This window comes from Ranitomeya variabilis, chromosome 4 (genome assembly GCF_051348905.1).
Source record: "Ranitomeya variabilis isolate aRanVar5 chromosome 4, aRanVar5.hap1, whole genome shotgun sequence".
Taxonomy (NCBI): Eukaryota; Metazoa; Chordata; class Amphibia; order Anura; family Dendrobatidae; genus Ranitomeya; species Ranitomeya variabilis.
In genome coordinates, this window is record NC_135235.1 from 637,269,607 (window position 1) to 637,284,347 (window position 14,741).

Genomic DNA, 14,741 nt, shown 5'->3' on the forward strand with positions numbered 1-14,741 from the left:
TTGTAAGCTCTCACGAGCAGGGTCGTCTTATTGTGCTTTAATTATTGTATTGTTATCATTGTTACTTATGACTTGTGTTTGAAACTGTTAAACTGTAAAGCGCTGCGGAATATGTTGGCGCTATATAAATAAAGATTATTATCATTTATTATCTGTCGTCCTCCTGCACTGTGGAGTTAGACGGGTATATTCCTCTATAGTATATAATTTATGTGGGCAACATATCTCAACACACACGGCTCCATACACACACGGCTCCGCTCCATACACCTCATACACCGGCAACTCTGCTCCGTACGCCTCGTTCACAGGCGGCTACACTCCATACACCGGCGACTCCGCTCCGTACGCCTCGTTCACAGGCGGCTACGCTCAGTGCACCTCATACACACACGGCTCTGCTCCGCACACCTCGTACACATGTGGCTTTGCTCCATACACACGCGGCTCCGCTCCGTGCACCCCGTACACACGGCTCCACCACGTACACCTCGTACACACACGGCTCAACCATGTACACCTCGTACACACACGGCTCCACTCCGTACACCCCGTACACAGGTGGCTTTGCTCGGTACACCCTGTACACACGGCTCCGCTACGTACACCTCGTACACACACGGCTCTGCTACATCCACACTGTAAACCCCTCCTGACCCCACACAGAAACTTCCCCTCATCCAGCACCATGACAACCAGCACAGCATAGTCCTGCAGACACTGAGGCCCCTGATCATGTGACCCCTGACTCCTCCCCTCCTGTGACCTCATCCCAGGTCCTGTGCGCACAGAGCAGCCATATATGTGGAGTGCGGCTCTGCAGGAGGAGGTAGGTGCTGGAGATTCCCCATTATTCATTGCTTCCAACCGTCTAGCAGGACAGTCCCAATTTGGGGGAGCAGTCCATGGCGTTCAGGGCAATGTCCCGACTTTCACTCTGTGCCTGTAAGTCGCCTCCTCTCCTACCAGCTCACTGTGTTTAGTGCTCACTAGTTCCTTCTCTGACTCTGGGGAAGGCCGACATCTCTGTGCTCTAATTATTATTATTATACATTTTTATAGCGCCATTTATTCCATGGCACTTAACATGACACGTGAACGGAGCAAATATAGACAAGTACAATAAACAAGGCACACACAAGTACTCGTTCTTCACTTTTCTTCAAGTCTGGGCCCTGGCGATTCAAACACACTTCTTGTACTGGTACATGGAGATACATTTCTATATACCAGTGTATTCCTATGTACCTGCATTCTAGAGCTGAAATAAAAGTCAGAGATTTTTGTTCTTCCTATAAAATAACAAAGAACAATTAGAATAATGATTTATTGCAGTTTTTTTTCCACTTTGTGACCAAGCAAAAATTTTCAAATCTAACATGTAAATTTACAGTCTGTGGTAAAAACACTGAAATGTTTCCACATATTTCAGTGATTTTAAGATTGTTTGTATCATGAAACATTGTATTTTGTTAGTGGTAAATTTAGGTTTATATGTTTTGCTTTTATTTATAAGTTGTTGTTTTTTGTTTTTTTTGTTTTTTTTACAATTTTCAATCTTTGAATATTTATACCTTTAATTGAGGTAGTCATACAACACAAAATAGTAAAAAAAAAAATATATATATATATAATTACCTTGGGTATTCTTCCCACGTCCATATAAAAGAAGTGCGTACAATAACAAATTGTATTGTGGTACCATGTTAGCCAGAATAATCGATCTGAATATTTTTCTGCCCAGTGATGACAGAAGTATTCTAGGAGTGATACCTTTATTGGCTAACCAGAAAATAAAGAAGTGCGTGATAGCCTAAACGAAGCAGGTTATGTGTGAACACAGCCAAACAGACGTGTTTTGCATAATGGCCTTAAAAAAAAAAAAAAAACACAGCTCGTCTCACTCAAAAATCAAGACCTCATATAGTGAACCTTATGTAAAAATGAAAAAGTTCTGACTTCTACAACTATGAAGGAATGAACAAACAATAAATCCATAGGTCCCAACCATCCCGAATACAGCAGAAGGCTACAGTCACACTCTCAGTATTTGGTCAGTATTTTACATCAGTATTTGTAAGCTAAAACCAGGAGTAGAACCATCAGAGGAAAAATATAATAGAAACATATGCACCACTTCTGCATTTATCACCCACTCCTGATTTTGGCTTACAAATACTGATGTAAAATACTGACCAAATACTGATGTGTGACCGCAGCCGAACAGTCTCAGATTTGGGTCTATGTCCTGTCATACCAGGCAGTCTGCTGAATGTCCCTGACTGCGATCATGCCCCCTTCTGACATCCCCTCTAGTGAGGGTAGGAAAAATGGTAAATGGGTCTGGCTATGGGTGCAGTTAAAGGCATGTGAAGAATTTTGCCGTGGCAGCTATACATAGTTTGTCCCTCTTTCTTTATTGGATTTCCATTGGAAACCAATAGGCAGTGTATTGAATTGTACTATTCCATAATCCCTTAATCTATATTCATTTTTAACTTTTTTTTGTGATTCCAACTGAAACTTGAAAGATACTTGGAATCTGTGTTACGCACGAAGGTGGTACACGAGATTTGTGAGCCCACTGTGCCAGGCTTACATAGGAGGGGCGTAGCGGGCTTCCAGGTGTTCACTGGAGCTCCAGATGGTGGAGTCAGGCTTGGCTGCAGTTCGTCGCCAGGTACCACTTCTAGGCAGTCCACGGTACTGCAGCTGCTGACCCCAGAGGTCAGGTACGCACACACAGATAGGTCTAGGGCTCCATTCAGACTACTAAGTTATGGATCCTCTTTAGAACGGTTCCAGTGCGGATACACAGGGGCCTCAGATATCACACATTCAGACACACAGGTCTCGGGTACTAATCCAGGCACTGGGCGCACTAGGACCAAAGACAAGGTTCAGGAATTTTGGATTCAGGTCTGTCCGCACAATGACCAGGGACTACGGGTTTAGGGCACTGGCCACATCAGTACCAGGGGACCTCACAATTTCACTAAGAGACCACCTCACTCACTAATGATTCATTGCAGTGCTTAACATCACCCTATTGGGGAGGGTGCCTTTTCAACAAGATGCCTCCCAGCTATTGGCTGGGAGCCATCTTGCAGGTGTACTCTTAAACTAAATGCTTCCCAGCTATTGGCTGGAGGCATTTTACTATGAGCGAAACCTGCCCCCTTAAAAACACATGAGTGAGTACTGTGAGGTGCGGTACGCACATGCGGCGCCCCAGGGTCCTGGTCGTCGCAGTGGTATTGCTTTCCTCTCGGGGAGAGTGATGCTATGTTTGGAGACAAAGAAGGATAACTGCATCCAGGTATCACAAACATGCAACACATTTCACACTCTAGGCCACCAGGGGGAGCTCCTGACCCTATTTATTAGGTCACTCCCCACATATATAGATAACTGGTAGTCTGTAGGGAAAGTTAGAACGTTCCAGACGGTAGTCTGAGGCGAACAGAGGGTTGTGCATACCCTCAGTGCTGCAGCTCCCAGAAAGATACATTCAGAAGGCAGAATTGTATTGCAGCGAGCGTGAAGTAAGTCGTAGCAAAAGAGGATACCAGAAGGGGACCGGCCCCGCTCAGGCTGTCTCCTTCTGAGGCGCAACATCCCGGTAGCCAGAACACCGAGGGAGTAAGGACTTCTACACCTTATTTCAGAGACCTGCAGGACAGCTAGTTGCAGCTTACCTGTCCGCACCTACACCCAGGAAGCACGGTGACACCTACGGAGCCGCCGGGTTATCTAAGAGACCCTATAAACAGGCTCAAGTCACCAGTCATACGGGTATTGTCCTATCCTATATGGGGGACTAAGAGAGCGAAACATCTCTTCTGTGAGACCCTTATGTGAAGCCATAAGCAGTAAGGAACTACACCACCACAGCGCAAAGGAAGGCCACTGATTTCCACCTGGATAAGGGAACTCTGGACTTGTTTCCAAACCGGCCGGACTCTGCCTGCCCTGTGATCTGATGCCCTGGACTGTGGATGCTGAAGTCTTCAGTAAAGGTAAAGAGACTGCAACCCTGTGTCCTCGTTCTTCACCATTCATCATGCGCCATTCATCATTCACCATCTACACACCGGGAATACACTTCACCTGTGGGAAGGTATATCATCTAGCTGTCCTAACATCACCCCAGCGGACCCCTTAAAGCAGCGTCGGTCACCCTGACCGAATACCACAGGAGGCGTCACAAACATTCCCCTTAAAGACCTTTCCCTTTTACACGGACGTCCCACAGACCGGGTCAGCCACCGTGACATCCCCCTGTGAACCAAAGGACCCGGTACCGAGTAACGCACGGCCCCGTGGGGGCGCTCCACACACAAGCCAGGAAGAAGGGGACATGCTGGGGACCACGCTGCTTGGCTGGGGCAGTCAATATGCCAGTGTACCTGCATGGAGGGAGAGGAAACCGGTGTCCCTGCATAGAGGGAAGACCATGAAGAGGCACCTGTAATGGTGTTAGTCTGAATTCTACATTTTAGGTTATTGCTCTCAACTAGCAGCACCAATCCAGTAATTTGTTCTTTTTTTTTCCATAGTATTTTGTATAATTGTACATAATCTCACCTTCTTTCCATTCAGGTTCCTGATAAATGTTATCTTTTACATTGACATCTACTACAAAATCTGCCTTGACCCTTCAAGGATGGATATGGACAGAGACAAGATGGCAGAGAGGATATTACACCTCACCCTGGAGATCCTCTTCTGGCTTACTGGAGAGGTGAGAGATTCTGATTACATCAAATTACATTGTAATGCAGTAACTTTTAAACAATTAGTGTTTGTAGCTATGCAATTTTTACAGAAGAGGGAATATAAAACTTGTAGAATAAACAAGCAAGTCTTTCGCTAGTTAACGTTAGTGTCCTTTTCACAAAGGTGGTGCGCCCAGTCTTGGGAGTCACCACGTGATTAGTGATGAGCGAATGTACTAGCTGTAAATCATTCAGCTGCCGTGATGAAAACTAAATCTCCGAGCATTCATAAATACTCGGAGGTCAACCGAGCAACGAGTACACTCGCTCATCACTACACGTGAGTTCTCACTCAAAGCTCTGGCCCTAGCAGGGGTTACCAGGTGTTCCTGCTAGGCCTCAAGTCTCTTCCTTATGTAGTCTATTAAAGCCCATTGAGCCTCCAATGTACCAACCGGCCCAGCCCCAACCTGTACTCCTAGTCTCAGCTGACCCCGGTACCGTTGATGATAGCTGGAAGTGATGGTCTTGCTCTCTTGCACGTTTCCTTCGCGATTGCAGGCGTGCCTCTCCTGTTGCAGTCTCCATACGGGTCTTTTCGGCTTTACCATTGGCAGACGTCTCTCAGGCTCAAGGCGGAGAGGGCTGGGCATCAGCTCTTGACAGGCGTAGTTGGGCCTTGGAGACTTAACCAGCGCAGGACACAGCTTCTGGCTCTGACCAGTGTACGCTGTTTTTGGGGATATCTTCTGGGGAATCCGGACCTTGCCAGACGGTGAACAACACCTGGATGTCGTAGACTCCCCGCTGAGTCCTGCAACTCTGGTCTTAGCGATTGTCTCTGGAGCATGTCTGCCCCGCTCCCTTCTCTGTCACCAAATCTCCTCATGGATGGGTGCACAGAGCTTTTATAGCAGGGAAGTCTTTCCTGTGGGTCACCTGATTCAGTCCAGCACATGAGGTCATTCCCCTTGCAAACCTCCAAGCTTACTTTGTTTCCACTTGTTTTCAGCTGGCCAGCAGATGGCAACATCTCCTCATCAATGGCACCTCCTGCAAAAATCCTCCAGATATATCATGGCTTCTTGTTATATTCCTGCCCCCTTTTTGCTCACTAGTCCTCAGGCGAGTGGAATTCTTTTGAAGTTCAAATTTCCCCACAGGTATGCCGAGTTCGGCCAAAAACTGAACGCATTCCTTGGTCTTCTGCTGTATGTGGGACCAGACAATTAGGGGGAACTCCAGCGTTGACCAGCTCAGTCCAGCTGAGCTCTTCCTATAGAGGCGCATCTGGAATACTTGGAGACTCAGCCACTGGAGCTGGCAAATTGGCTCCAAGTTAGCTTTCTCTAAGGCTAGGTTCACATTGCGTTAATGGGTGTCCGCTAGAGGACTCCGTTACATGGCGAAATTGTCGCAATTAGCGCCATGTAACGGGTCCGTTAGCGCACCCATTGACAGCAATGTGCTAACGGGTCGCCAGCGCATTGCTAGCGCGTGCCATTTTCGGCACGCGCTAGCGATGTCCCGTTATTTTCGGACGGACCTCGGACGCTGCTTGCAGCATTCGAGGTCCGTTCTTCGCTAGCGCAGATCGGACATCTGAGCTAGCGGGATCGGCAAACGCGATCCCTAAAGTGACATTGCGTTAGCGCAATCCGCTAGCGCTATGCGCTAAACGGATTGCCCTAACGCAACGTGAACCTAGCCTAACACTTGAGAGCGGCAACGGCATCTCCGGAGTACTCATTGGCCCTGCAAGCCTTTCTCCCTCTTCCTCTAAGACTCCGCTTAGCATGACATCAGCTAATTCTGTTGGGGGCCCTGCCTCATTATGGCCTTCTGCTGCAGAAGAGCAGGGTCACAGCATATTTTTGTGCAACACCCCAGGTGCCACAGCATCATCTCCCTCATGAAAAACCTTGTAGACTGAGTTATTCGAGAGAATTTTCCTCACTACCACTCAGTAGGGTACCGCCTCCCAGTGATGATCCAGCTTGTTCCCGGGTTGTTTGGGCTGCACCAATACACAGTCCCCTGGCTGAAGTTGTCCTCCTGACACTGGAGATTGACTTGAATGTTCCACTTCCCGAAACTTCTGCTCAACCAGGTTCTCAATTTGTCAATTCCTTAGATACAATACAGTTCATCCATCACTTGCCCCTGGAAGCAGGCCCCTTGGTCGGAGGGAATTCGCTTCGGGCATCCATGTATGCAAATTAAGCCCTGACAGATGGCTCTGGCTGCAGCTTCGGCTGTCTGATCCAGGGTCGTAGTCACCACTGTAAACTTGGTGAAGTGATCAGTCATCACTAGTGTTGAGCATTCCGATACCGCAAGTATCGGGTATCGGCCGATACTTGCGGTATCGGAATTCCGATACCGGGATTCCGATACTTGCCGCGTATAGGATACCGGAATTGGAAGTTCCCAGATTCAAACTGCACGAATTCAGCCAATGAGAATGATTCCAAGTGTGGGCACATCCTGTTCAGCATGGAGGGCATGAAACTACTGGCAAGGCTGTGATTGGCTGCTGAAATGATGTCATGCTGCAGTTTAAAAGTCGCTGGCGCCATTTTGCGCTCACTCTGCTGTGAATTCAGTTAGTGACAGGACGCTCTTTGCTGACTGAGGGCCAGTTTAGAGATAGCGATTTGCTTCATTGTTCTTTTCCAAGGCTAATTTAGCAACCGCTGTGTTCACCTACTAATCACCTTGCTTTTGCCTTGCAGCGCTGTTTTCACAGCGATCTGCAAGGTCTGTGTGTGTGTGTGTGTGTGTGTGTGTGTGTGTGAGTGCAGCTCACTCTCTAGTCTGTGTGCAGCCATAGGCCATAGCTGGTTGTATTCAGTTCAGGGAGAGTGGTTCATTGCCTCATACTGTTCTATATATTTTTTTTTTTTCAAGTAGTGCAGGCTGCTGCACATTTTTTCTAATAATTCCTATTAGTGACTTTCCACCCGTATCCAGCTAACTTGTGGAAAAACACTACATAGGATAACGTAGAGGAGTGTTTTTGGGCCTTGCAGCGCCGTTTACGGCTGTCTGCACGGTCTCCGTGTGACTGCAGCTCGCCCTGTAGTCTGTGAGCAGCCATAGCCTGGTTGTATCCAGCTCAGGGTTCTTCACTGCGTCATACCGTAAAATCAATTTTCCTTTTGTTTTAAGTAGTGCAGGCTGCTGCACATTTTTTCAAAAAATTCCTATTCGTGTCTTTCCACCCGTATCCAGCTAACTTGTGGAAAAACACTACATAGGATAAAGTAGAGGAGGTTTTTTGGGCCTTGCAGCGCCGTTTACGGCTGTCTGCACGGTCTCCGTGTGACTGCAGCTCTCTCTGTTGTCAGTTCAGCCCCCAAAAAATAAATACATAATAAAGTTCACCAAACACACCAGTGACACCACTTTACATTTGTGTAGGCCACATTAGCTCATATTAAAGTCTAGTCCACACTTTAGAAAATTAGTGTTTCTTATACCTGTTAGGACTCGGAGCTGATCAGGAATAAGCACACAAAGCCGTTAGTACTTTTCTGCTTATCTTTATCAGTCAACCAAGATGAAGAAGGCAGGGAGTAAGGCACGTGGGCGCGGAGCAGGGAGAGGACGTGGGGATTCTGTGCCTGCTGTGGGCACCGGTGACTCCTCAGCACCCAGTTTCACCAGGGAACAGTCCTTCATGCGCAGCTTTGTCGCAGAGCACCGTACACCGCTGCTGCGTGAAGAACAAATTGAAGCCGTTGTCGGATGGATGGCAGCTAACGCATCGACTTCAATTAGTGCCACATCCTCTCAGACACAGAGCACTGGAGAGCAGCCATCTGTCTCTTCACCACCTCCCAAATTGGCCAGGCAGACAGAGAGCCCAGGACAGGAGCCGTCTCTACTTCTGTTCTCTGAATCTCTTGGCTTGAAAACAGGGGGCCAGCCAAGCAGCATTGGAGAAATGGAAGAAGAGGCAGGGTGCAGTGATGCCCAACCGCTTTTTCTCTCTTCCTCTGAAGAGGCGGGTGGGCCAGTGCCTCCGGTCACCACATCGCAGGACGCATCCGCTGATGACACTCAGGTGCCACTTTCTGGTGCGTGCTCTGCTGCTGAGACTACCCAGGAGGAGCAGTTGTTGGCAGAGGGTAGTGTAGATGATGAGGTCCTTGACCCATCTTGGCGTGAGGGACAGGAAGGTGGTGGGAGCAGCTCTGAGGAAGAGATTCCCCGAACGGGCCAAAGAGGCAGAGGGAGGGGGAAGACTGCGGATCCTGCAGCCTCCGCTTTGGCACCCGTTCGGAGCATGTCTCTTCCAAAAGCCAAAAAGGGAGCTCCCAAGACTTGCAGTGCCTGGTCCTTTTTTGACACAGTTGCAGATGACATTTGCTATGTCAAATGCAAGGTGTGTCATCACAAAGTCAAAAGAGGTCGAAATGTCAGCAACCTCAATACCTCCAACATGTGGAAACATGTGCGCACCAGGCACGCGGCGGAGTTAGAAAAACACACTGAAGAGCTAGGCCAACCAACAGCGGCAGCTTCCACCTCTTCAGCTCGTGTTGCCTCTTCCTCCAGCTCACACGCAGCTGGTTCGGCTTCCTCCCAGGATCGCCGTGGAAGAACCTCTGGCCCTGTTGTCCAGAGACCCACTGTAATTCCACCCGCAGCACCACGTTCCCAGTCATCCACACACTCCCGGCCCAGTCTACAGCCATCGGTAGTACAGGCATGGGAGAAAAGGCGGCCTTTCTCGTCAAACCACCCACGAGCACAGGCTCTGACTGCAGGCATTGCCAAACTTCTGTCACTGGAAATGCTGTCATTCAGGCTGGTGGAGACTGACAGCTTCCGTGACTTGATGTCATTGGCAGTCCCACAGTACAATGTGCCCAGCCGCTTTTACTTCAGCAGGCAAGCTGTCCCTGCCCTGCACAAGCATGTGGAGGGACGCATAAAACACGCGCTACTGAACGCCGTCAGTAGCAAGGTCCACCTCACCACCGATGCGTGGACCAGTCAACATGGACAGGGGCGATACCTTTCCCTCACTGCCCATTGGGTTAATGTTGTTGAGCCGGGTACAGATCGTGCGAGTGGCGCAGGACGTGTCCTGCCCACTCCAAGGATTGCAGGAATCCATTCTGTACGCATTGACTCCTCCTCTTACACCAGTTGCTCAGAATCATCGCTGCAGGAGCCGTCACAGTCCACCTCCACATGGACCCGTGATGAACGTTTACCTGTTACGACCGACATGAGCACAGCCGTGGCCAAACGTCAACAGGCCGTCTTGAAATTAATTTCTTTGGGGAATCGAAGCCACACAGCGCAGGAGCTCTGGAATGCCATCAAGCAGGAGAGCGATGTGTGGTTTGTGCCAGCGAATCTTCAGCCAGGCATGGTAGTGTGTGATAATGGCCGAAATCTGGTGGCAGCTCTGGGCCTCGGCAACCTCACTCACATCCCATGTCTGGCACATGTGCTCAATTTGGTTGTGCAGAGTTTTTTGAGGGACTATCCGGATCTTGATGCACTGCTGCACAAGGTCCGCCTAGAGTGTGCTCACTTGCGGCGTTCCAGCACGGCAAAATTGCGCATTGCGGCTCTGCAGCGCCGACACCGCCTGCCGGAACATCGCATCATATGTGACCTACCTACCAGGTGGAATTCCACGTTACATATGTTGGAGCGGTTGTGTGAGCAGCAGCAAGCTGTAATGGAGTACCAGCTGCATCAGGCACAATGAAGTCGCACTCCGCGCCGTTCAGACTTCACAACCACAGAGTGGGCCACTATGAAGGACGTCTGCCAGGTTTTGCGTCCCTTCGATTATTCCACGCGGATGGCGAGTGCAGATGATGCACTAGTCAGTATGACTGTCCCCCTTATCTGCCTGCTTGAAAAATCACTGCAAGCGCTAAGGGATGATGTTGTGGAAGAGGTGGAGGATAAGGATTCACCATTTCCATCATCTTCTGGACAGTCAGCGCCACGTGGTTCCTCACAAACGCGTAGGCAGGGGCACTTTGTGAGGAGGAGTCAATGGAGGAGGAAGACATCCGTCCAGAGGAGGGAGTTACACAATTGTCCAGTTCTCAGTGTTTACAGCAAGGGTGGGGTGATGACGAGCGGGCAGAGATCACGCCTCAAGCAGGGGACAGCGTTTCTTGGCCAGTTGGCAGTCTGCAGCACATGGTGGATTACATGCTGCAGTGCCTGAGAAACGACCGCCGCATCGCCCACATTCTCAACATGTCTGATTATTGGGTGTTCACCCTCCTCGATCCTCGCTACTGGGACAATGTAGAAAGCCTCATCACACCGTTGAACCGGGAGCGAAAAATGCGGGAGTACCAAGACACACTGGTGAATTCCATCATCTTCTCCATTCCAACTGAGAGAAGTGCTGCTAGTGCATTACAAAGCAGCTCAGTGCGTCCAGGCAGTGGAGGAGGCTCTGCACAAAGAGGGAGCAGAAGCAGTGCCTCTGCCCAAGGCAAGACCAGTATGGCCCAACTGTGGCACAGTTTTGTGTGCCCGCCACAAAAGTCTACACCATCACAGACGGCTCCAGTCAGCAGGAGGCAACGGTTCCGTCAGATGGTGACAGACTACATGTCTTGCCCTCTTGCTGTACTCCGACGGCTCTTCCCCTTTCAAGTTTTGGGTCTCAAAGCTGGATACATGGCCAGAGCTAAGCCAGTATGCATTGGAGGTGCTGGCTTGCCCTGCTGCTAGTGTATTATCGGAACGCGTCTTTAGTGCTGCAGGTGGTGTACTAACTGACCGTCGCATGCGACTATCCTCCGATAACGTTGACCGGCTTACTTTCCTGAAAATGAACAAGGCCTGGATCTTGCAGGAATTTGCCACTCCTCTTCCTGATTAAATAATTAGGTGACTGTCTACAGTATCCAGGTCTCCTGTTGTGTTCATCTTTCTACCACCTGAACTTAAATTCCTGGGCTCCAACACCGCCAGTTGAGGCTCAGAAGTGCCGTCTGCACAGTCAAAACATACGACCCAGTGTTATTGGGTTTCAGTAACGTCAGCTGATCCCCAGCTGTGTAGCCGGCAATGTGTCCTGCGACCGCCACGCTGACACAACAACTGAAATGTAAGGGAACCTGTGTCCCCCCCCCCTCAAGGCGTTTGTTACTGAAAGAGCCACCTTGTGCAGCAGTAATGCTGCACAAGGAAAAGGTAGCTATTTTTGTTTAGCTCCTTGCACACGCAGAACTTAACACTTATAAAATGTGTCCACTGATACCGTAAAACCATCCCGGAGGTGGGACTTTCCTTTGTAATGTGACGCAGCACAGCCGTCATTCTTACCCCCCGGCGCGGTGCACCGGCTCCTCAGCGTTGTTTGATTCTGTCTTGAAGCCTGCGCTGTTATGTTATCCCTTGGCCAGGCACACTTAGCGCTGCCCCTCTTCTGATATCATTTGGTGTCAGGCTGACTGCGCCTGTGCGGCCGCGCTGGCCGGGATCCCGCCTCGCAGTGTCTTCTGATTTAATCCCACTGGGGGCCTGAGATCCATGGACATGCGCAGTGCATATCTGAACCTCTGCCTCTTACTCATCTCCCTACGCCTTCTTCAGACTGTGCGCCGTCAGCTGATCCCTAATAGCATGCCACGGCCGTGACGCCGCACAGTCTGAAGAAGCTGTAGGGTGGGGAGTGAGAGGCGAGGATATGCACTGCGCATGGCCACGGATCCCAGGCCCGCAGTGGGATTACATTAGACGACACTGCGAGGCGGGCTCTCGGCCAGCGCGGCCGCACAGGCGCAGCCAGCCTGACACCAAATGATGTCAGAAGAGGGGCAGCGCTAAGTGTGCCTGGCCAAGGGATAACATAACAGCGCAGGCTCCGGGACGGAATCAAACAACGCTGAGGAGCCGGGGCACGGCGCCAAGGGGGTAGCAATGACAGCTGTGCTGCGTCATATTGCGAAGGAAAGTCCCACCTCCGGGACGGTCTCACGGTATCAGCGGACACATTTTATAAGTGTTTAGTTCTGTGTTTGCAAGGAGCATAATGAAAAGAGCCACCTTTTCCTTTTGCATCCTTTGTGCTGCACAAGCTGGCTCTTTCAGCTACAAACGCCTTGGGGGGGTTAAAGGTTCCCTTTCGACTTTCTCCAATCAGGCTTCGGCCTATACTGTGTTCCTCTGCTCCTCCTGCTGTCCCTGGGCTCCAACACCGCTAGTTGCTGTCCAGAAGTGCTGTCCGCACAGTCCCACCAGTCGCTCCTCTGTTATTGGGGTTCAGTAACGTCAGCTGTTCCCCAGCTGTGTGTGTGGCAATCCCTCCTATCTCTTCCACCTCCTCCTCCTGCTGTCCCTGGGCTCCAACACCGCTAGTTGCTGTCTGGAAGTGCTGTCCGCACAGAGCCAAACACCTCGCCAATGTGTTAGTGGGGTTCAGTAATGCCTGCTGCTCCCCTGCTGTGTATACGGCAACGTGTCATGCGACCGCCACGCAGGCACAACAACTTAAATTGAAGGGAACCTGCTACCCCCCCCCCCAGGCGTTTGTTACTGAAAGAGCCACCTTGTGCAGCAGTAATGATGCAAAAGGAAAAAGTGCCTCTTTTCGTGGTGCTCCTTGCACATGCTGAACCTAACACTTTTGAAATTTGCCCCTCACACCGTTAAACCGTCCGGTCGGTGGAACTTTCCTTTGTCATGTGACGCAGCACAGCCGTCGTTCTTACCCCCTTGGCGCCGTGTGCCGCCTCCTGAGCGTTATTTGAATCTGTCCCGGATCCTGCGCTGTTATGTTAGAGAAAACAAAATCCAGCTCACCATATCGACATTCCCAAAGGCTCGGAGCACGGAACCGCTGTGTCAAGGCGTAGACAAACAGGAAAAAAAAAGGAGGAAGATCCAGCTCAACGATGCAGTGAAAAATCCATAACTTTATTCCACTACCAAAATCAATCAATTTTGAATGAATTGATCATGATTAAGGGTGCTTAGCCACCAGAAACGCGTTGATCTTGGTTTTTATATGTGCTGATGTTTTATCCTTACACGCTATTTTGGTAGTGGAATAAAGTTATGGATTTTTCACTGCATCGTTGAGCTGGATCTTCCTCCTTTTTTTTTGCTGTTATGTTAGCCCTTGGCCATGCACACATTTTGCGCTGCCCGTCTTCTGACATCATTTGGTGTTAGGCTGGCTGCGCCTGTGCGGCCGCGCTGGACGAGATCCCGCCTCGCAGTGTCTTCTGATTTAATCCCACTGCGGGCCTGTGATCCATGGACATGCGCAGTGCATATCTGAACCTCCGCCTCTCACTCATCTCCCTACGCCTTCTTCAGACTGTGCAACGTCAGCTGATCCATAATAGCATGCCACGGCCGTGACGCCGCACAGTCTGAAGAAGCCGTAGGGAGGGGAGTGAGAGGCGAGGATATGCACTGCTCATGCCCATGGATCACAGGTCCGCAGAGTGATTACATTAGATGACACAGCGAGGCGGGATCTTGGCCAGCGCGGCCGCACAGGCGCAGCCAGCCCGACACCAAATGATGTCAGAAGATGGGCAGCGCAAAATGTGTGCATGGCCAAAAGCTAACATAACAGCGCAGGATCCGGGACAGATTCAAACAACGCTCAGGAGGCGGCGCACGGCGCCAAGGGGGTAAGAATGACGGCTGTGCTGCGTCACATGACAAAGGAAAGTTCCACCGACCGGACGGTTTAACGGTGTGAGGGGACACATTTCAAAAGTGTCAAGTTCAGCGTTTGCAAGGACCATAATTAAAGAGCTACGTTTACCTTTTCCAGCATTAGTGCTGTACAAGATGGCTATTTCAGCTACAAACACCTGGGGGGGGGTTAAAGGTTCCCTTTCAACTTGCTCCAGTGCAGGCTTCGGCCTACACTCTGCTCCACCTGCAGAGCCCGGGCTCCAACACCACTAGTTGCTGTCCGGAAGTGCTGGCTGCACAGAGCCAAACACCTCGCCAATGTGTCAGTGGGGTTCAGCACCGCCAGCTGTTCCCCTGCTGTGTAGCCGG

General features: G+C 50.2%; 1 protein-coding gene across 2 annotated transcripts in view; it reads left to right on the forward strand.

Annotated features, from left to right (window-relative positions):
* Window positions 1-799: 799 nt before the first annotated feature.
* LOC143767252 (uncharacterized) overlaps window positions 800-14,741 on the forward strand; it is a 329,672-nt gene continuing 315,730 nt past the window's right edge. For both annotated transcript variants that reach the window (XM_077255454.1, XM_077255456.1), the window contains exons 1-2: window positions 800-829; window positions 4,603-4,744. In XM_077255454.1, the coding sequence (XP_077111569.1) occupies window positions 4,667-4,744 (78 nt within the window). In that variant the 5' untranslated portion in view covers window positions 800-829; window positions 4,603-4,666. The remainder of the gene's footprint in view (window positions 830-4,602; window positions 4,745-14,741) is intronic.